Below are 21755 nucleotides of genomic sequence, written 5' to 3'. Positions count from 1 at the left end.
ATCTCCCAGAGTAAATCTGCTGGCAGGCTGGTGTGTCCAGAGCTCTGTGGGTTGTGCTTCCTCCGTCCCCCTGGTAACCCGGGAGGGAGGCAGTTTATGCCTACTTTACTGAAAAAGAAGTAAGAATCAGAGAGGTTGGGTCACTTGGCCAGAGTCCCCCGGCTAGCAAAGGAGGAAGAGAATTCAAACACTGATGGTCCCAAGCAGGGAGCCCAGGGCTGTCCCCCTATACTCAGTGCCCATCTTGTCCACTGGGTGGGAGCCGAGGGTTCCCTGCCCCAGAGGGCTCTGGCCACAAAAGCAGCCTTTACCCTCAGCACTCTGCCAGGAGAAGGTCAGGGAGCTGCCACCTCCCTTGACCCCACCCTCTCCATCCAAAGCAACCAGATGAAAAAGCAAATCCTCCATCCCTGTCCCCGGCAGAAGGGGAAGCGTGGAATCAGGATGAGGGAATCTTCCAGAATATGCCCAGTGGCATTCCTCATGAGGGTAATAGCCGTTTTGGGGGGAACTGCCATATTTTCTGGAGGCTCTACGTGGGTGCAGCAGTGGCCTTGGCGTCATAAATCGCAATCAAGCAAAGACGTCTACGGAGGAAATACTACCCGCTCTGCCGTGCAGCCTTGGCGAGGGTCCGGAAATCTTAATGGAATTGAGCAATTTTTTGCATAGTACCGTAAATTCCTGGTGTCTACCTTATCTCCTCGTCACGTTATTCAAGGGACATTAAATGGAGAAAGATGTGGAAGCTGCTGCTTAGAATCAAGCTAACAAGAAGGCCGCTCACGACTTATCTGCCTGCTCCCACCGTCCCTCCTCTCCACCTCTCCAAAACTTGCCCTTCTGGCTGCAAAAGAGCTCGCCCTCCTCAGGGGTGGCTGCTCCCATTTCCCCAGACAAAGATCCTTCCAGATGGCTTATCAGGCGCAGCTTGGATTTAATTACCCTGGTCCGTGTCCTCCAGGGCTGGGGCCCCCTGCATCCTCCGCCCACCCCTTCTCCTGCAGTGCGGGGCCCGGCGAAGCCCGTCTCCTGCCACAGCCCCTGCTCTCCTCCCAATACCCAGTGACACAAGCATTTGCTGGAGGCATATTGTTCCTGCTGGACAGCAGGCCCTGCCAGGTGACAGTGTTTTTGGTCTGGGGCCAGTGTCCCTCCTGCATGTGCAAGCCTGCTGATGGCGACCTCAGCACTTGCTCGACGCGCCCCCAGCCTCATTTCCATGTGGTGACAGTGACAATATGCAGCCTCACAGACTGGCCGAGAGGCCCAGGCCCATGGCGACTATCGCTGTTACCACTGACGAGGATGGTGGCGGCCGGGGAGAAGCTTTGGCAGCAGCCGTGCACCTGCCCCTCTGTGGGCCCTTCCCTTGCACCCTCTTCTGAGCCCAAAGCAGAGAAGGACAGATTCCAGACCACGCTCCCCTCCAGTCACCTGGCGCCAGGACAATAGGCCACGCCTCTTCACAGCGCCTGGACAGGCCCCGCCCGCCTGCCCCATCTGTAGGTCTCTCACTCTCCCTGCCCTCACCTTCCCAGGGCGGCCGTGAGAACCAAAGGCCGCTGGACGTGGAGTTCCTGACCAGGGGCAGGTGGCACAGCAGGGAGAAGCGTGAACAGGGCGGAGCTCAGCCCAGCCTGCCCTCTGCACCGCCACCGCTGGCTCTCTGCGGTGACATCAGACCAGAGGCACCAGGCCTGGGCTCAGCTCCTGGATCCATGATGCCCAGGCACCTTCTCCTCCCCACTGACCTGGGCATAGGGACCAGGGGCCCCTCGGGCACCAAACTGGCTTCACTTCCTTGAAACACATAGGTCAGTGTCCCCTGTGGGACAGGGCCTGCCGGCAGCAGTGCCTCCTGTATTCTAACCCTCGCAAAGCTCACGTCACAGTGCGCCCCAGGGAATCTCGCCATGGGGGTCAGCGGGCGCTGTTGAAGGGCCACACGGAGCACGCTCCTCGTGCTTCATTTCCCGGCCATTTCTGCCCACCCCAATGAAGCCAAAGCTGCTACCGAGCAGTAAGCCTCGGGTATTTTTTACTCTCCAATTAAAAAAAAAAAAAGAAGGAGAAAGAAAAAGAGAAACTATGCCCTGTTAAACTCTGTCACGTGTCCAGGGGACGCCTGTGGCTGGAGAGTCCGACCGACCCTCAGTAGACGTGTGCTCACTGCTAGGACCCGGCCAAGGGTGAGGGGGTGTGATTTCTGGCTGCCTCCTCCCTCGGCTCCTGGCAGGAGCCCCGGCCCTGGTCAGGACTGCCAGACCCCTGTGTCTCAGAGCCTGTCCAGTCACAGCTGCCCCATCTGTGGGTCCCATGCTAAGAAGGCCACTGCACCTGCTCCGGCCTAAGAGTCCACTCCATGTAACTGTCTGGCTCCTGCAATATAGCTGACGGGCCAGCAGGCTGTGTTGGGCCTCACAGCCAGCCTGGGGCAGGAGAGGAAGGCCACTGCCCTTGGGGTGGCCAGCCTTCCTTGCATCTGGCCTTCCTTGCACTCAGCTGATGGGCCATGGAGCCTGGCCTGGGTGGGCCCTGTGCCTGGGCCATGGAGGCTGGCCTGGGTGGGCCCTGTGCCTGGGCCATGGAGGCTGCCTGGGTGGGCTCATGAACCCTGTAGCTTGGCCTCCTGGTGCCCACCCCAGGTGGCAGCAGCGTCCCTGTGCCTACTCCTTCTAGGGAACCAGGGCTAACAGAGGCTCATGGACAGGCAGGAAGCCCTCAGCTACCCCACTTTCTGGTCATATTTGTGACCTGTGTCCCATCTCTACTTTCAAGTGACTCATTTATAAAAAGGGGTGATGATGGTGTCCTATGAGGGGCAGCTGGGGCAGCCGTAGTGACCTCAGAGCTCTGCACCAGCTGTGCCTCTGTTGCTTGGGAGATTGAGGGACATGGAGGTATGTGGTGGAGTTCTACTGCCGAATGGCATCCAGTGGTGGCCAGAGTATGGTCACAGCTGCTGGTCGGGGTGGCCGGGCAGGACCAGAGCCAGCTCCTGGGACTCGGAATCCAGTGCTCCTCCCAGCAGCAGAACATGGCAGAACTTGGACTCGCCTGCTGTTCTCCAGTGATCAGGAGCACCCCACCTCACCCTGTCCCCGTGTCTCCCCGGCCCCCAGGGTCCCTGTCTTCCTGCCAGCCTCTGTGCATGCTGCCTGGGCAGGCTGGAGCTCCCGTGGCCTCTGCCCCAGCAGGCTGGAGTTGGCACCAGGCAGCTCAGACGCAGCCATGGCAGACACGCAGGGACACACCCCCAGCTCCACTCACAGGAAAACATTCATTATGTGCTTTAGAGGACAAGGGTAAAAAGAAAACACTCATTAGAAGCAGAAATAGTTTCCAAATAAACTACAGAATCTGTTGGGAAGTCTGGCCTGAGAAGGGGGCCTGTGTTCAGGGTGGGGGACCGTCAGGCGGAGAGTGTTCAGAGGTGGGTGGTGGACGGCAGGGAGCTGAGGCGCTGACGCCTGTTCCCATCGCCACCAGAAGACCCCAAATCGGAGGGGCCGGCAGCAGCGGGCGGAGGCGGAGGGCCCTCTGACTGTCTGGCCTGCCTCTGGGCACTGCCTCGCCCAGCAAGCGCATATCCCCGCGGCTCCAGTGACAGTCCTGTAGTCAGTGGGAGCAGAGGCCAGGGCTGTCTAAGGCTGGATCCCTGCCTGACTGCTGACCACGGGGTGACCCTGAGCCTGGCCATGCTCCCTCTGGGCTCAGCGGACCCAGAGACCCTCCTGCCTGTGACAGGAGGAGACCCCAGGGAGGCTGATGGTCTGAGCAAAGGCGATTTGTGCCCCCTGCCTGCGGGGCAGTCCCCGGTCAGCAGGGGCCATGTTGGGTGCTCAAGCCCTGGCTAGCTGGAGAAGTGGAGTGAACCAAGCTCGGGTCTTCTGGGCCCAGAGTGACCTGGGGCCCAAGACACCACCCAGGACAGGGGCAGCCCACCTTCCAGCACCTCTGAGCTGGCTGGTGGCCTCGCATGTTCCCACCAGTCACAGCAAGCACTGTGTTCACCCGTGGGCCAAAAGGGCTTGGGTGCCCTTTCCGGGGGGCTGCCTGCTCGCTCTCACCTTCCTCCTCACAGGATGCTTACTAGCCACGAAGACAGGGGAGCGGAAGGGACAAACCCCCTCGGAGACAGACACAGACAGACTGCGGAGGCAGCGCCTCCCACAGCTCAGAGATGCTCGCGCCTCGCCAAGCAGCTCAGGTCTGCACCCCGCTGCGTGCTGGCCCCGACTCTGTGCTCCTGGCCCCAGTCCCCATGGCCCGCGCCTTCCTTGTCCTGGGGTGGGGGCAGCAGCTGCAGCAGAGCCATGCCTCCTGTCCTGTGGCTCATGCTCTGTGCAGGACACTAGGGGGACAGATCAGTCCAGGCAGAGAGAACCCAGGCAGTGTGGGTAGAAGCCCTGCTGTGCTAAGTGGCCCTGGGGTGGCATCCACTGGGGGGTGTCGGAGGACAGAAGGAGCTCACGGCCAGTGAGCTTCAGAGGCCAGTGGGGGCTGCTCCTCAAGGCACCCTCCTTTCTCAGAGGCAGCCCCACGAGCTCTCTAGAAGGTTGCCTGGTGCCGGCCAGCTGGCTCAGCAGATGGTGGGCTGCGAGGGGTGAGGTCCACTCAGGCCCTGCCCAGCACCTTCTCGGTGTCCTGAGTGGCCTCCTCAGCTCCCCCTGGGGGCACTCCCCTGACACCTTTGCTCCCACTCACTCTTCTGGTAATTGGTGTCAGGGGCAAACTTGAGCTAGTTTCCACCTGGGCCGTGTCTCCTGCTTGTTTCCTATTTAATATCAGAGAAATGACACCTGACCAGGCTGTCATCACCATGGAGTAGCCACGAGCACCAGAACCAATCGCCCCGAGCAGTCACGGTGGCTCCTGGCTCTGGAGCAGGACAGGACGCTCATTGCTTTGGCTGAAGCTCCTTGACCTCCAAGTGCCACCTAGGCTGCCGGGGCACCTCACGCCTGAGCCCATTCCCTCCTTTTACCTGATCACAGAAACAGTGATGCTTGAGGACAGGAGCGGGAGGAGACACCCCCAGAGTGGGGAGGGGAAGCAGAGGCCCTGCAAGAGCCACCGAGGAATCTGACCTGTGACACTGGCCCTGGGGGACTCCAGCTTCCCACTGGCTGTAAGGTGACCAGCAGGTGCATGTGAACTGTGCCAGGTGGCACCGTCCAAAGCCAGAGGATGGAGGCAGGAGGGAGGGAGCGCAGGGGCGGGCGGCAGGTGCCCTCCTGGCCTGGGCATCGAGAGGAGTGAGGGAAGTGTGGACTCGCCCCCCGCCCTCCCAGCGGAGCCTACTCCAGGAAAGCAGACTTAGTGGAATTAAAAAGGCACAAGAGTGGGACGGGATGAGGGTGGCAGGTGGAGGCAGGCGCGGGGGAGGCCTGGAGGAGAGGGTGGTCCTCGGGGCAGGTGCCGGGCTGTGGCAGGGAGCATGAAGAAGGCAGGCAGTGCAAAAGAAGTGTTCAGAGCAGGGCACGAGGTGGAGGGGCAAGAAGATGGAGGGGCAGACCCGGGCTGGGGGCCGGCAAGGCGTTCCCCAGGCTGAAGGCTGCGTGGAGTAAATGTTGCTTCCAAAAGCCAGAATCTGAGCGCGGAGTCACAGGGGCCGGCCCTGACATCTCCAGGTCTGCTCCCAGGTGGGGTCCTGCAGGCCACCCCCTCTCAGGAGAGGAGGGGCGCCCTCTGCCCCATGGTGAAACGCCTTCGGGCCAGTGTCTGCCAACAGGACACCAGAGCAAACCCTGGGGCTGCGCTGAGGTCCTCTCACAAGCTCTGTCACTCATGAACCCCCGCACTCTGATGTCAACCGCCACAGGTTGACGGCCAGGGCAACTGACAACAGGCACAGGGACCAGAAACAGCGTCTTGCCGTCAGCACGTCCCCATCATCTCGGCATCATTCTTAATGAACTTGCTGAACCACAGACAATTATTTCTGGGAACCGAGGGAGAAAGGAAAGGGCTTGGAGGCTGGGGCTGGGTGGAGCCATGGACGGAAGGTTTGACCAGACTGAGTGATGGCCTCCTCTTCCAGATGGCCCCGGGCCTCATGGACCCTGCCCAGGACCCGTGGCCTCTCTGCTCTGCCACACAGGCCGTCTCTCTGCACACCTGACCTGGAGCTGGGGCCAAGTCCCCGCTGCCAGTTCCCTCCCAAGCACACCTCTCGGTCGGAGGGATCCCCAAACCACCCAGGGCCAGAGTTCTGCTTGAACACCAGTGGGCACGGAAGGCAGGACGGGGGCAGGAAAGGCCTCCAGTGGCATCTTGGGTAGAGGCAGCAGGAAGGCCTGAGGGGGCGGTGCCCGGCCAAGGGATGTGTGTACAAAGGGCAGCTGCAAACCAGTGGACTGTCTTTGCAAGGAGGTCCAGCTTGACCAGAAGGCTCCCTCGCCTTCCCACCCACACAGCAGCACCTGGTACCTGGCAAGATGACCACCCATTGGAAAAAGGCTGGCCGGGCCGCCCTCCCTGGCTCAGCAACACTGTGCACAAGGAACGCAGGTGGGGGCCTCCTCCACAGGCATGGCAGCCTCCCGCCACCCGCCGTGCCAGACATCACAAATGGGTTACGGAGCTCCTGCCCAAGTCGTGCCCATCAATCCAACTGCTTGCCACATGCGTCTCATGACCAACCCACAGACCACAAGAACATGCAGTTCTCGGCCGACCTGTTTACAGTCAGGGGCAGGGTGCCACCTCCTTCCTTGTCCTCCTCACAGGAAACCGAGACACCCTGGAACCTCAAGTCACCTAGCCCACTTCCCACTGGGTGGCGAGGGCCAACCTGCCTCCACCTCTCCCCTCCTGGCTCCTGACAGCCAGCCGGCCACCGGCTGGCCTCAGCACCACACAGCCGCAAGCCAGGAAGGCTCCCCAGGGCTCTCAGCCCCAGGCAGCCCCGCGCAGGAGCCCCACGCCCCCTCAGCGCCCTCCGCAGACCCTTCCCGAGGTGACGCAAGAAGAATCCAGTCCAGCCACCTACCTGAAGGAGCCAGTAGCACCTCCGGTGGAAGGTGGGGATGATGGAGGAATGGACATAGCAGCCGTACAAGCACTAGGGAGAGAGGAAAAACGAGAGTTCAGTTGGAAAGAGGGAAGGAGGGAGGAAGGCAGACGGCGCAGCAGAGGAGGAGCAGGGGGCCGCGGCCCTGCTGCAAGCGGGAGGAGGTGGCCACACGGGCCCAGCTAACTGGGGGCAGGGACAGCTAGGAAGCCTATGGATCACGCCAGCAGGCCACGCAGAGGGCAGCTGGCACCCTACCCTCGGGCCTGGGGGTTTCTGATAGTTCAGGACAGCCAGGGACCAGGGAAATGCACATAGGCACGCTCCAGGGACTTGGAGCTACTGGGATGCCCATTCCTAGCGCCAAGGCTAAGACCCTTCTGCACACCAGGAAGGACCCAAGGCGGCGGAATTGATTCACACACAGGAAACACGCCTCCCGCCAGCTTCTCACCAGGCAGCCCCGGTGGAGAGAGGGCCGGGGAGCACCAAGGCTGCACCTCCAGAGCCGAGGCCCCTTTACACAGCCCCCTTTCTATTTTTGGGTGTTCGTTTATTCATGTATTGGCTTGTTTGCTTTTTTTAGGTATAACCCCACATCTACCGCACGCGGGTTTGGTTTGGGAAGAAGACAGGTCAGAGAGCAAGGTGGGTGGAATAGAGGTGTGAGAGTTGTGAAGAGGGACAGTTCCCAGGCGTCACCCAGGCCCAGGGAGGTGGCGTTGACTCGTGGGTGGCCTGCACCGTAGCCCTGCTTCTGGGGGCTGCCTGTGCACCCAGGGCTGGGCACCGGGGGCAGGCTTGCTGGTGAGGCAGAGAGGGGCCCTCTCAAAATCCAACTGGCAAATCTGTGTGGGAAGGAGGGGCCTCACTGTGGGCGGCTCATCGGGCACCTGGGGATGGGGGCCCACCTCTGAGCCAGCGCTGAGAGGTTTCCTTTGGAGCCACCAAATCAAAATTGAATGATCTCCCGATCCTCGGCTTCAGGGTTCCCTGGCTCCCCGCGGCACCCACTCGGGGAGGGGTGAGGTCACAAAGAAGGAAGGGCCGGGATGGGCCTGAGGACCCTGGGGGGGGGGGGGAGGCCTCTGTCCCTGTCTCCTTGCTCAGTTCATGTCACGGCAGCCCCCACGCCCTGACACCAGCTCTCCAGGGAGGAACGGCCACCAGCTCCGCAGCTGAAGGTTTCATCAGATATCATTTACACCCCCAAAGAGACCAAGTGCCATTTGGCTGTCTCGGAGTCCGTTTGAGCCCTGCCTGTCTGATTAGCGGAGCTGAAAGAGAAATCATTTTGGACTCTGGGATTCTGGCTGTAAGAAAATCAGATTTCCAATATGTTAGGACTTTTACAGAGCGCCGTCAGCTGGGATTTACGCCCTGTACAAACCAAACAAACAAAGCGGAAATTAATTTAAACGATTCCCTTGCAATTCTTGCCCAAGAAATGTATTTATTATTAAGAAGGCAATATTCTTCCCCGACTGCTCTGGTTTGCAAGGCACTGCGCTTTGTTTTTGTGCTTTTGATAACTCACTCCTTCTGGGCAAAGAGGCGACTGTCTGGACACTTTCTGGAGGAGCCTGGCTGCAGGGGCTGAGCGGCCTGTGACCTCGGCCAGCTGCTTCCCAGGGGCAGTTTCTTCACCTGACCCCAAGGGGAGGGACATGAAGTGTTGGGAGAAGTTTCTCCTGTCGATGGAAATCAAAGTCCTCTCTGCTCCTCCCACTTAGACTGGAAGCAAACATGGCTGCTTTTCATGGTCTCCCCAGTCTCTGCCTCCCCGTCTGGATCGAGCTTCAGCCTCACTCACACTCAGCGGTCAGAGAGAATTTACCAATGCCTGCCCTGCCCAGTCTGCGAAAGTGCAGGACAAGAGGAAGGCGGGCCTGTCCTCCCGGAGCTTGCCAGCACCTCCCTGGCCCACCTAGAACTGTCCAGGACCATCCAATAAGCAAGAGGAAGGTGGAAAGAAAAAAGGCCGTGTCTGCATCCAGGCTCCTGCATGTTAATCAGAGCAGCCCTCGGCCTCGCTCAGAACCTCCAGACTCTATTTTTAGATGTTGCTCTGTTCCTCTAACCACTGCGGGGATCTGGGGTCTCTGGTCTCATCAGATGAGAGGCGCCGTGTTCAGAGGGGGGAGAGGGAAGTGGCTGAGCGCAGCCGACAGCTTGGTGTGCACCGTGGGCATCCCTAGGCCACGGCTAAGAAGTCCCTGGGCTTCGGCCTCGCTCCCGTGGCCTCGCCCAGCACTTAGGTCGCCCTGTGGTTGCTTTACTGTCTTTCCTCCTGCCTGGGGGTCCTGGGGTGGGGACCCTTGGACTTCCTGGGAGAGGACAGACAGCACCTCTCCCTCCTGGCACCCCAGGACACAAGGTGGAGACCGCCGGGTGTGGGAAAGGACCCTGCGGAGGAAGCGCTGAAGTCTGCTGTGGCACCCTGCAAGCCGAGGACTTCCGACCCGCACTAGAAAACGACCCTGAAACACGGCTCCGTGTTCCCCCGGGGAGGGCTGAGCCTCACGGCAAGGCTGGCTCCCACTACTGGCCTGCTGTCCTGGTGCGGAAAGAGGCTCATGGAACCGGCTCCCGTGGGCTGGAGTCACCCGGGGGCTCATGGGGTGGGGTTGGTAAGGGTGCTGCCTGGTCCCCCACTTGCCAGCTCAGAGGCCCCTCGTCCTCCGGGCTGCCCTTCCGGGTGCCGTTCTGATCATTTCTCTTGCTCTCCCTCTCTCTTTGGGACCAGGATTGAACCCAGGGGCGCTTAACCGCTTAACCACTGAGCACATCCCAGCCCTTTTCATGTGTTGAGGCAGGTCTCACTGAGTTGCTTAGGACCTTGCTGAGGCTGGCCTTGACCTTGTGATCCTTCTGTCTCAGCCTCCCAAGATGCTGGGGTTACAGGTGTGCGCCATCGTGCCCAGCTCTGATCACTTCTCTTAGGGTGACCGTGAAGGTTGAAGGCTGATGTGGCAGTGGGAGGCTCAGGACAGTCCCAGACCTGATGCACAAGCAGCCGTGCCAGTGGTCATCCCTGGAACAGGTGTCAGAGGTGGCGAGGCTGTAAGAACGAGCAGGAGCAGGGAAAGAGGATCTCGAGCAGCAGGATTGCTGGTGGTGGAGGCTGGGAGGCAGGACAGTGTGGGCTGGGTTGGAGGAGCCCCGAAATTATGTGGATGATGGAGAATAAAGGACATGTGGGGAGATCAACCAAGTCAGATCACAAAAGACCATAGCAAGGAGGGGAGGCTTTGCTCTCACCCTGTGTCAGTAAGGAGCAAAGTCATGTCATGGCCACATTTGTGCTTTGGAACCTCACTGTGGCAGAGGACAGGAGCAGAGGAAGGCTGGGGCATGAGGACTGTCTGGAGGAGTTCCTATGAGATGGGAGGCATGCTGGGGATGGGACAGGGGCATTAGCGGCGAGGGTGGAGAGGATCAAACAAATTCACAGGTGCAAGGATGATGTCAGTCTCTGGCGGGGTCGATGGGCATGTGTGGGGACAGGAGCCCTGGGATGCAGGGTTTCTATGTGGCCTCCATGTGGAGGCTAGGCGGGGCCTGGTAGGCAGCGGTGTCTGGGCAGGGCCGGCAGGAGCAGTCGGGGTGGGGTGGGGGTGTGGGGGGCGTCCACTGAGTCTGATTTCTTCTCAGGGGCCTTTGCAGGTGGATAGAGCAGCTGAGTGTGGACTTGCCAACGGTACCGCTTGGCCTGGGGCGTCCTGCCTGCCTGGCTGTGTCCCTGCTCTTCCCCCCTCACCCCCACACTAACCCCAGCCCCCTCCAGGACCCCAGCCTGTCCAGCCTCTCCAGCCTCTCCCTGGCTCTTGGGGACATGGTCCTCACTTTGCAGTCTTCCTATTGGTTTCCAGTCTGTAGGACAATGTCATTACCAAGCCAATTGGGGATTAATTGCATAGTATTTTATGAGGCAGCGTATCAAATCCATTCCCTTACCCACTAATCAAAAAAGCAATCAAGTTGGTCTGTAGTGATTTGTGTTGTACAAACTCCCGGCGCTTTTTGATCAGGCCCTGGGGGCTCCCTGGGTGAGCTTTCCATTTGGAGGCCGTGATGCGGCTGCAGGGAGAGCCACATCCTGGGGCCCTACTGCGTGTGTGAGTGTGCAGCGCGTAAGCACAGGCGGTGGGGGTGTGGGCGGGCATGCGTGGGCTTCCTGCTTATGTGCACACAGAGGAAGAAGAGGAAGGAGCTATGTATCCACAGGCAACCCAGAGAACGTCCCCCTTCAGACAGAGACTCCTTCCGAGGAGGCATGTTGGGGGAGTTGAGGCCCAACAGCCTCCCTCTGGCCTGGCAGAGCAGGGAAGATTGTTCCCTTAGATACTCAAAGTCGCTTTAGGACACCATGGTCACGCATCAGTGTCCAAAAAAATAAAAGAAGGAGAGATGACATTACAGGGGAAACCAGCACAAGCAAGGTCCTTCTGCCCTCCTGAGCTAGCAATGGCCCGGGAGGGAAGTCCCCCCACCCTCCTCCAGAGGGGTTCTCCTCCAGACTCACCCACCAGCACGGGCCCGTGTGCCATGGGGGGCCATCCAGGCTCCCCCGATGGCCACTGTGTGAGTGGGGATGTGACCGACTTCCCAACCTGGGTTCCCTCACTCTCGCTCTGTTTCCCATGCCTCTGTCTGTCTCCCATGCCTCTGTCTGTCTGTCTCCCATGCCTCTGTCTATCTGTCTCCCATGCACACACCCTCCAGCTCTTTCTTCCACTTCCAGCACCCACCACACCGAGGACTTGGCCCCTACTGAAGGCCCTGAGCGCTGGAGGAACAGGTGGAGTCCAGATGATTCTGCTGGACACCAGCTCACCCACTTACGCCCCCTTGGGTCTTCCCCAGTGGACACTGACGCGTGGCTCTGGGCAGGCTGGGTGCATCCTTCATCCAAACCTGTCCTCGCCTGGGGATGGCTTCTAGTCTAGCTCAGGTCCCCCAGAGCCTCTCCAGCCCCAGCTGCCTGGGCAGAGTCCCTGGAGATGGCCCTTTGGAGCTCACATGAGCTGCCCCGCTCACGGGGCTCCTGGGCTTTCTTTCAAGGGCCAGGCAGTAAGTAGTTTGGCTTGGGGGTCAGATGAACTTGTAACCACTTGGCTCTGCCATTCTAGGCCCAAAGCAGCCTCTGACGACAAGTTGAAGAGTGGCAGTGACTATCCCAACACAACTGTATTCATGGATGCTGAAATGTGAATTTTGTCACGTGTCATGAATGTCATCCTTCAAAAAAATTTCAAGAGTTAAAAACTGTAAAAGCCAGTCTTAGTCCTCAGGCTGTTCAAAGATGTGGGCCAGGTCACACTTTCCCTATCCCTGACCTGTCACACGGGGACATGTGTGAATTATAGGGTCCTTTAAAGTTTCCCAGTGATTTCTACGTGGCAGGTGCTCCATAAATCTGCTCGATTCCCACAGGATGCAGACACCTGAGCAGGGCCAGGAAGGAGAACAAAGGGCCAGGCTTGCGGAACCTCAGAATGAATATTCAACAGACAGACAGAAGGTGCGGGGCAGGCTTTCAAGTTGATTCGTCTTGGGTATTTGTTTTCGGGCATACACAGTATTTCCTTAGGAGGGGGAAATGCCCTGCAGCCTTGGCCTCCCATGAACTTTCTTCTCTGGGGGAGACCCCTTCATTCTGTTTGCTGGGTCTGCCTCTCACAAGAAGCAGGGAGCCCCCAAAGCCGGTGGCTTGCGGCTGACTTGCCTTTCAGGGTGCAGGTGGCCTCGCATCCCTGCTGTGGCTCACACCAGGTCTTTTCAGAATTGTGCTACCCAACATGGTGGCGGCAGCCCAGGTGGTGTGCAAAGCCAAACTTAAGTTAAGTCCAACTGAAGAAGCGAAGCCTCAGATCCTCAGTGGTGCTGGCTTGTTTCAGGGACTTGAGAGCCCCAGGTAGCAGTGGCCACCTGCTGGATGGCACAGGACCTTCTGTACTGGACACGCCCACACTAGGGAACATGCTCTAGGATCCAGTTCAGAGATGTTGGGCTGAGGCCCCTGGAGGGTGGGACCCCAGTTTGGGGGAAGTCGGGGATTGGTGGGGAGAGGCCTGGGAGCTGGTTTGTTTGGAGGTCAGGGCCTGACTCTGCCGGCGTTCCCAGAACCTCACGCACGCCCTCAGCCCTCCTTCAAAAGCCTTCTCTAATGCAGGGATAATACCCACTGCCTGCTCAGACCGCGTGTTTACCAGCAAATCTCCACTCATAATCCTCTTTTAGGAGAGTCCCTCGGCCACCTCCTCTGCCCAGAACTGGATCAGCCCCTGGGAGCCAGCCCAGAGCGGAGGTCCCAGAGCAGGGCAAGGCTTGCTGTGGTGCCGGCCCAAGGCCCCTGTGACAGGCCCAGGAGCCCCACTCAGTTCCCCCGCTCTCCCCCTGGGCAAGAGGCAGTCAGAGTGAGCATCGGTGTTTTGGTGCTTGGTTTCTCTCTTGGCTTATATCTGATGCCCACGTGGCCAGGATGACTCCATGTGCACCGTGTCTCAGGTGTCAGGGTGCGGGAAGAACAAGAATGATGGGAAAGGGAAGCTCTCCTGCAAGATAACGATTTCATCTTGCCCCAGAGTGACCAAGGGGCAGGCCCAGGTAAGAGGCAGCCAGATGCCCCACAGAGGGAGCCCTGGGCTGGGCAGGGCCTGGAGCACCAGGAACCAGGAGGGCATGGCCCCAATCCCAGAGCATCCCTCGGCTCAGGGGGATGTGGGAGGGAGAGTAAAGAGCATGAGCCAGACCAAGTGAGAGAGCTGATGCTAGTGCAGAGAACCCGAGCCGGCACCAGCGGTCCCTTCGTTCTGAGCTCAGCCAAGTCGTGTGAAAGGAAGCGACACGGTGCTGAGCTAAGAAGGGTGAGTGGGAAATGGCGGGGTGGACAGCAGGTAGAGAAGACCAGGCCAGGCAGACCACAGAGATGTCTTCAGCAGGCCATGGGCACAGGCAAGGGTGCCAAGCCTCTGTTTTCTCATCTGAGTCCCAAGTGCAGGATCAGGTTGGGGGCTGAGTCCATGCTCCAGCTCTTCTGCAGAATCCCCCGTGGAACCAGGATGAGCGGTTGCAGGTGGCCCTTAGTTTCTATGGCCCTGCCCTTTCCCAGATTCCCAGGAAGAGCTGGGGGTAGCTCTGAGAACAGAAGGGTCAAGGGCAGGCTCAGAACTAGAGCTTTGGGCTGGACCTGTCCCCTCCCTCCCGGTCTCCATTTCTGATTCCTGTGTGTCTTCCCTGTGCCTCTTGCCTGCCGCAGTGGGTGGTCTTCATGCGGCAGGGAGAGAGGGCCCTATAATTCCAGCTGTGACCCAAGAGGCAGAAACATCTCCCTCTTCTAGATTTGACCCGGAACTATCCGTGGGACAGGAGGGAGCCGGGTGGAGTGGGGATACCTGCCAACCACAGGGCTGTGGGGCTCTGCGTGGTCAAGGGTGACCCTCTCCTGGGAGCTGTGACACACAGTAAGAAGCAGGTGCTCCTCAAAGAGCAGTAGGGATTAAAAACCTCCCGCACCCCCCAGAGCCTCCCTGGTCAGTGGCCGCTAGAGCAAGGTACCAAAGGTCACGACACAGCTGGGAGGGGGTGGGGAGCTGGCGGGAGCAGGCAAGTGTGATGTGGTGTCCTGCCTCCTGTCCTCTGGCTGCCCAGTTGGACCCCACGGAGGCATCTTGGGGAGGCCCCAGGCCTGGACAGGAGGCATGGGCTGGAATGGGGGGGGCTCCGGCTGAGCCTTGTCTGAGCCCAGGCCCGCTCCCCCCGCCACGGTGCCACCCGCGTAGCTTCTCACACATCCCTCTGCACCTCAGGTCGCCTGCAGGGCCTGCCTCGTCACAGACAAAGGGATGAAGTCCCGGTGCCTCCGAGGACTGTCCTCACTGACGGATTTGGTCCGTATTAATCTAAGATTAGACCAAATGATTCAATTCGCTTGCTGCCTGCACGGGTGCCGAGCCTCAGAACGTGTTAAATGGTGAATTGCTTTAAAACGAGTCTGAGCTAAAGGCCTGGCAGTCCGGTTCGGCCTTGGGGACTGGGTGGCAGCCGGGATTTGGAATATTAGATCATCACTGGCCAGGGCTCTTGCTGGCCTCTGTCCTCAGACAGTCTCAACGGCGTCTCCCCAAGCAGCCTTGGCCCGCCACATCAGGGGACCCGCCAGGCGGCACACAGGCCGCTGGACGCCCAGTCCTGACTCCTTCCTGTTACCAGGCCCATGCAGGCTGCGTGGGTGAGTCCAGAGTGTCCCCTGGAGTCACCCCCTGAGCCCTGCGCTTCCTCGGGGACTCCTGGGGCAGGTGGGCCGGCTGCCAAGCTCACCCTCCAGGCTCCGGAGGTGACTCCTCCCGAGAGGCTGCTCCTCCCGCCTCCTGGGTGCTCCTGCCCTCCCATGACCTAAACCAGTCTCTGGGCCCACTAACGGAGTGTCCGCAGGCCTGGTGCTAAAGGGACCCAGGGAGACAGGGAAAGGGGCTCTGCCATCATTGAGGAAGGGCAGCGTGAATCCCTCCCTACAGACGTGGGCGCGGAGGCTCGGAGATGGCAGCACTTTCCTTGGCCAAGGCCACAGGGCTCCTGACAGCCAGAGCCGAACCCTGGACCCTGGGCCTTGGAAGCCTCCAGGAGTCCAGGCTCTTTCCCTGGAGCAGAAGGTCTGGTCCACACCCTGGAGGGACACAGGACCAGGTGGTCCAGCCTGGCTGTGAAGGTCAGGTGATGCAGGAAACAGGGCAGACGGAAACCAGGGAGGCACACAGGTTTCAGTGGGAGAAGGGGAGAGAGCTGAGGAGGCCGGCAGACCTGGGTCCCCCACCTGCAGAAAGTACCTGTGGTCCCCAGCCCCTGCAGGTAGGAAAACGCCCTGCGTAGGCACCTGGAAGGGTGAGCTCAGAGGAGGGGTGCCCGGGACAGGGAGAACTTGGGTTAGCGGAGGGCAGAGGAGAGCAGCCTGGAGGAGGTGCTGGGGGCCCTGGGGCGCCACCTGGGAGGGAGGGCAGGCAGGACAGAGCGGGTATATGTCCTGACCCCCTGGCACTCACAGCCCCTCCCCTCCGTCAGGGCCAGGAGCTGTGAGAAGACCCGCAGGGTATGACACGGAGAGGGAGACACCTGGTTCTCCAGCTGGAAGCTCCTGGACATCTCCATAGAACCTTCTAGATCACTTCTACAGCAGAAGCCCTTTTGAGATCAGGAAGGAAATTCGAAACAAGGTGCAGGGTTGAGAGCCAAGGGGCAGAGGGAGCCATGGGGAAAAGATGGTGGGACCACTGTCCTGACCCAGGGCCACCGTGGCACAGGGCCACCTGCCTTCCTCACCTGCCCCCCGGGGCACGGCCTGTGCATGCAGGGACCATCTGAATGAAGCAGCAGCCTACCAGGACATGAGTGAGGGAGGTCATAAAAATTAAATGAATTTTTAGATAAAAAGGCATAAAAATCATGTTTAAAGGTATAAATAAAATCCCTGGAGCTTTGGCTTTATGGGCTTTGGGGGTTCCAAGATTAATAAATTAGTGGGCATAAAATGGAATAATAGCTAAAAATTGATAACAAGGTGAATTTAGATTTGGAGAGGGGCTTGCTCCAGTCATGGCTCTCAGGTGGGAGACCAGGGTGGGTGGAGGGGACAGTGTGGGCCCTGCAGTCCTCCTGTCAGCCCCCCTGTTTGGGGTCAAGTCCAGGTACCTGGCTGCCCTCTCTGCACGTATTCCCACCCTCTGGAGACTGCCAGCCAGGCCCACATGGTTCCAGCTGCCCCCAGCCCTGCACTTGCCAGATAGCTCTGGGGAGCAAGCACCCTGGGCCATTTCTAACCCTGCCCAGAGGGCAGACGTGGGAGACCCACACCCGCTGGGACGCAGAAGCTCATCCTGACACCTGGTCCCCTCCTCGCCGGCCTGTCCTGCGCAGCGCTCAGCCCTCTGTGCTCTCCTAGTCCAGGCAGCCCCACGGCAGGCTCTTGTTCTTTGAGCCTGTTTCATTGTCGGGGGCCGCTGCTATCTCGAATGCTCACAAAAAGGACGAGACATAAATAATAAATAAATAAAGTGAAATTTCCTCTCTCATCAAAGCATATTGCTGAGACCTATTTCTTGGAGCCTTGTCAAGAGGCTAGAACTGATCTTGCAAGTGGTTTGTACCCATGACGGCTTCCTTCCTTCCTTCCTCCCTCCCTCCCTCCCTTCCATCCTTCCCTCCTCCTTCCTTCCTTCCCTCCTTCCCTCTCTCCATCCCCCACCCTCCCTTCCTCCCACATCGTTAAGCCCCTCCCTCCTTTCCAGCAGGTCTGATCATACTGAGGATTCTTTAAAGAGGCAAAAGGACCCTCACAAGTACCTCTTGGGCAGGTGTCCTCCTTGCCAACAGCCCGTGGGGTTCACGGGAACTTGCACATTTTAGACCCAGGGATGAAAGATGGTGGGAACTGAGCCGCTGTAGGGAGCTTGGGTCATACCCTCTGGCGCTGGGCGTGCTCCATGCACATTCCCAACAAGCTGACCTTTCCCTTCCTCATCCTCAGGGCCTCCTACTCCCAGAAGGGAAGCCAAGGCAGATTCTACCGTCTGAAGTGCCCAGTGGCCATTCTAAACGGTAGGGAGGGCCGGGCCTAGCACTGCAGCTGCTGGGGTTTCTGGTTGTGATCATTGCTTCACAGCCTGAATCCAGCTCCGCAGCACGCCCATCCAGGCCCAGGTGACAGTCCAGGTACCTGCAGCACATGGCAAACACCAGCTGCCCAGGGAAGGATCAGGGAAGGGATTCTTGCTTATAGCCGGCAGGGGGGCTTTGTTTATGAGGGGAGGGAATGCCAGGCCTGTCGGTGGCTATGTTAATGCGGGGCTGGGCTCCCGGCCAAGACATTAAGTGGAGTGAATTCCTGAAACCAGCTTTAATCAGCAGATTTTTAAGGTTAGAATTACTCTCTCCCTCTCTCCTCTCGAAGGCTTGCCAAGGTTAATTTGGGCCTGAGCATGCAGAATTAATGGGTTGGACAGAGGATCGGACTTTTCCCATTTTTTTGAAGTTCACAAAAACATCTCTACAAAGAGAGAAGGGAGCCGGCAGCGCCCTCCTGGGGGAAGCACCCGGCACCAGGCCAGGGATCTGGGAGCTGGCGTCAGAAATGCACACCAACAGATCTGGGCCCGCTGGGCGGCTGCCCAGACTCCAGGATGACAGCAAGGCTCGTCCTAGGAGGGAACCCAGCAGAGGTCACAGCCGAGCAGAGGTCACAGCCGCACCCCTCCCCTAAAAACCAAGGGCTCCGACACCTGTGGAGTCCTCTCCCAGCCAGGCCCTGCCCTGGGGCCTCCAAGGCCTTGAGCAGGTCTGACCCTTGCAGGCTCTGGGGGGGGCGGGGAATGAAACCCAGCCAGGTCTCTGTTGTAAGGCCTCGACCTTCTCATCTGTGGAACGGAAATATCCACGATGACACTGATAGTGAGCCTTAGTGATCACCGCTACGCAGAAGTCTCTGGTTCAGCAGAGAGAAGGGCTGGTGCTCCGAGGGCACTGGACCTGGGCCAGGAGAGGCTCCTTCCTCGAAAACAGCCCTTCAAGGAACACTGGCTCTAGGAAGAGTGTCAGGAGAGGACAGCTCTGTGCCCTGGGGCAGCTAGGCTAAGACCTCTGCCCAGTGCCACTGCCCAGCCCTGCAAACCTCGGGGAGCCAGAGTCCAAGGGGGCCAGTGGGGCAGAGACGCCTCCCTGTCCCTCTTCCTCAGGCAGAGGTCACCTGATCCCCAGCCTTCCTGGCCTGACTGGGGGAGGAGGGAGGGCCAGGAGGGAGGGGGCACCCAGCAGGAACCCTGCCTGGGCCTGAAACTCTGTGTACATCTCTATTGCGGTAGAGACTGTGGGCCCGTGACTTGGTCTCTTTGAATCTTACTGTCCTTACTGGTAATGACCCAATCTTGCAGGTTTGGTGGATTAAATGACAATCTATTTTTAGTGACTTGCACCATCGTAGTCATTCCTCAGTCACCTGGTGGATCTGGTGGACTGGCTCATGCTCAGGTGTGTGGGCAGAGCTGTGTGTCCTCAACTACTTCAAGTGGCCAGGATGTTAAGTTCAGCGCAGTGCCCAGGCCGACGGAGCCTTGCCCGAATGCATACGGGGAAGGAGACGCAGTCAGAAATCCTTCTGGAATCCTCTCACTGGGGATGAGAGCAGTGACCTCCTTCTGCGCGAGAGTGGACACCCTGGATCTGCTCAGGTTCCCGAGCCCACAGCTTCAGGACCACCCAGACCAACCTTTGCCTGACAGACCCAGCTGACCACTGTGCCCTGGCCTGGCCTGCCACCTACCCGCCCGACTCCACCAGGAGTGGCAGCGGCAGGGGAGGCCATGCCCGGTCAGCAGAGCCCCCAGGGCACACTCAGAAGTGAAGGGCCCCTGGCCCAAACCCCCAGCGAGGCCCCCTGAGGACCCTCTCCCAGGTAGCACCTTTGCTGTTTGGGCACTGCCTGGGCCTGCCCAGCCCTGCCCCCCACCTCAGCCAGCCCGTGTCCCCCACCCTGGCTCTGCGAATCCCGTGCCCACTCCACAGTGAGCAATTCTGAAGGCGAGACTCGGATCTGCCCTCCTGCTCCACTGGCAGCCACGCAGCTCGCCTTGGAAGGAGGGGCCGCCTCTGGTCCGGCTTCCGCTGTTTCTCAGCCTCGCACCCCCACCCCCCACCCCCCACCCACCAGCAGCAACTCCAGCCCTCAACAGGGCGGGCCTCAGGCAGGGCCTTCCCAGGCCCCCTGGCTCTGGAGGCCCTTCCTGCCCTGTGCCTGCCTCCTGGACTCCTCAGAGCCAATCCAGCCTGGCCCTCGACTCCCAATGGCAGGAAAGGATGCTATTGACCCCCCGCAGGTCTTGGCCACAACAGGTCTGTTTGCTGCTTGCCCAGGTGCCAGGTGTCACCTGTATGCACAATGCTGAAGGGCAGCCTCCCTGTGGAAGTTCACTGTGGGACTGGCCTTCTTGGTCCCTGAATTTGGAGCACAGAGGTCCAGGCACCTGCATGGGCTGCCCAAAGCTGTCAGCCACCCTGGTCTGCAAATGAAGACTCGAGGCACCAGAGGGAAGGGTACCCAAGGCCACAGACCCCTCTGCATGGCTCACTCCCAGTCACATGCTGTCCAGCCTTGCCAGCTTCCCCCACGAACCCTCACAGTCCAGGGAACCTGGGCTGCTGAAGGTCAAGTCATCCATTTGGGCTTCAAGGACAAGGGCTGGCTGAAAGGCGATGCCACCACCAAACGCTGCTCTCAGGAGTCATCCTGTCTCCGCAGCCACTTGGGCCAGGACAGCCTTTGAGTCCCTACTTCACACATCCCCGCAGCTGTGAAGTTCCCTGTGTGGTCCACTGCACGCCTGTTCAGAACCTTTTGAATTTCACAGATAAACTGTGGCCCATTTCTCAGTTAAGCATGGATTGGCCACACGACCCAGCGCTTCCTCTCCTAGGTGTGCCCTAGAAGACCCGAGAACAGGGACTCAAGCAGGTAGGCATGCACACAGACCCTGATGGCGCCCTCCCGTGGGGAGAAAAGAGTCCGAGTTCATCACAGATGCACAAAATGGGGCAGATCTGAGCAGGAGCACTCTCCATCCACGAGAGGATCAAGGACCACCCGGTCCACATGGAAGAAACTGGAAAACATGATTCAAGTCCCCAAAGCTAGCCACAAAAGGGCACATACTCTATGATGCCACACATACAGAATATTCAAAAATACGTCAGTGTCTTCAGTGAGAACACAGATTTGTGGGGCTGTCGGTGGAGGAAGAGGAGGAGAAGGAAGAGGAGGAGGCTGTTAATGGGGATATGGTTCTTTTGGGGGTGATAAAAGTGCTTTGGAACTAGATAGAGGTGGCGGTTGTATAACATTGTGAACATACTAAAGGCAACTGTATTATTAAAAGTGTCCATTTTTTAAGCTGGGTGCAGTGGCACACATCTATAATTCCAGCTGCTCAGGAGGCTGAGGCAGGAGGATGGAAAGTTTGAGGCCAGCCTGGGCAAGACCCTGTCTCAAAATAAAAAATAAAAAGGACTGAGGATAAATAATAAAAAGGACTCAGAGGGAGAGTACTCCTGGGTTCAATCCCTAGTACCCCCCCCCCAAAAAAATAAATTAATTAAAAAAGCTGGTTGTTTAAGTTAGTAAATTTCAACTCAATTAAAACAAAAAGACTGTGGCCCAAGGACCGTCTTGGACCTCCTTGCCTGGTTTCCAGCCCTGTGCACCTAACCCAGCCCCAGAGGTGCTGCTCAGCATCACTGCCATGGCTGAGTCTGCCTGCTCAGCTGACATAAGGTCCCTGGCACCCAGTAGGTGCCGGCGCTGAGATTCTTTGGGGAACCAGAGAGAGGCCTTGCCTGTGAGATACACAGAGTCTGTGGGGTGGGCGCCCTCCTTGCCTGGTTTCCAGCCCTGTGCACCTGAGTCCAGTCTCAGCCTTGAAGCAGGAGCTGCCTGCCTCTGTGTCCCCCTAAATGTCCTCTCCAAGGCTCATCTTGGAGAGGAGACTGACAGCTTTTCATCTTCCAGTTATTTTCCCACTGCTGACCGGCCGCCCACCCTCTTGGCTCCCTGCATCCACACCTGTGTCTACCCTGGGTGCTGCATCCATCCTTGTCTGCCCTGGGTCCCCCACGTTGGCACATCTGACACGAAGGGAGTCCTGGATAATGCTGTGTGGCTGGGACCCAGCTTGGAGGAATCCAGGAGTGCCAAGGG

General features: G+C 59.1%; 1 protein-coding gene across 1 annotated transcript in view; it reads right to left on the bottom strand.

The window, feature by feature from the left end:
* The window catches only part of LOC113180919 (calmodulin-binding transcription activator 1), a 687512-nt gene that overhangs the window by 215327 nt on the left and 450430 nt on the right, over positions 1–21755 (bottom strand). Inside the window, exon 4 of the mRNA XM_026386127.2 lies at positions 6998–7069. Coding sequence (XP_026241912.2) covers positions 6998–7069 — 72 coding nt within the window. The remainder of the gene's footprint in view (positions 1–6997; positions 7070–21755) is intronic.

Source organism: Urocitellus parryii, chromosome 11, assembly GCF_045843805.1.
Source record: "Urocitellus parryii isolate mUroPar1 chromosome 11, mUroPar1.hap1, whole genome shotgun sequence".
In the NCBI taxonomy this organism is placed as follows: domain Eukaryota; kingdom Metazoa; phylum Chordata; class Mammalia; order Rodentia; family Sciuridae; genus Urocitellus; species Urocitellus parryii.
This window is presented reverse-complemented; position numbering and strand designations above follow the sequence as displayed.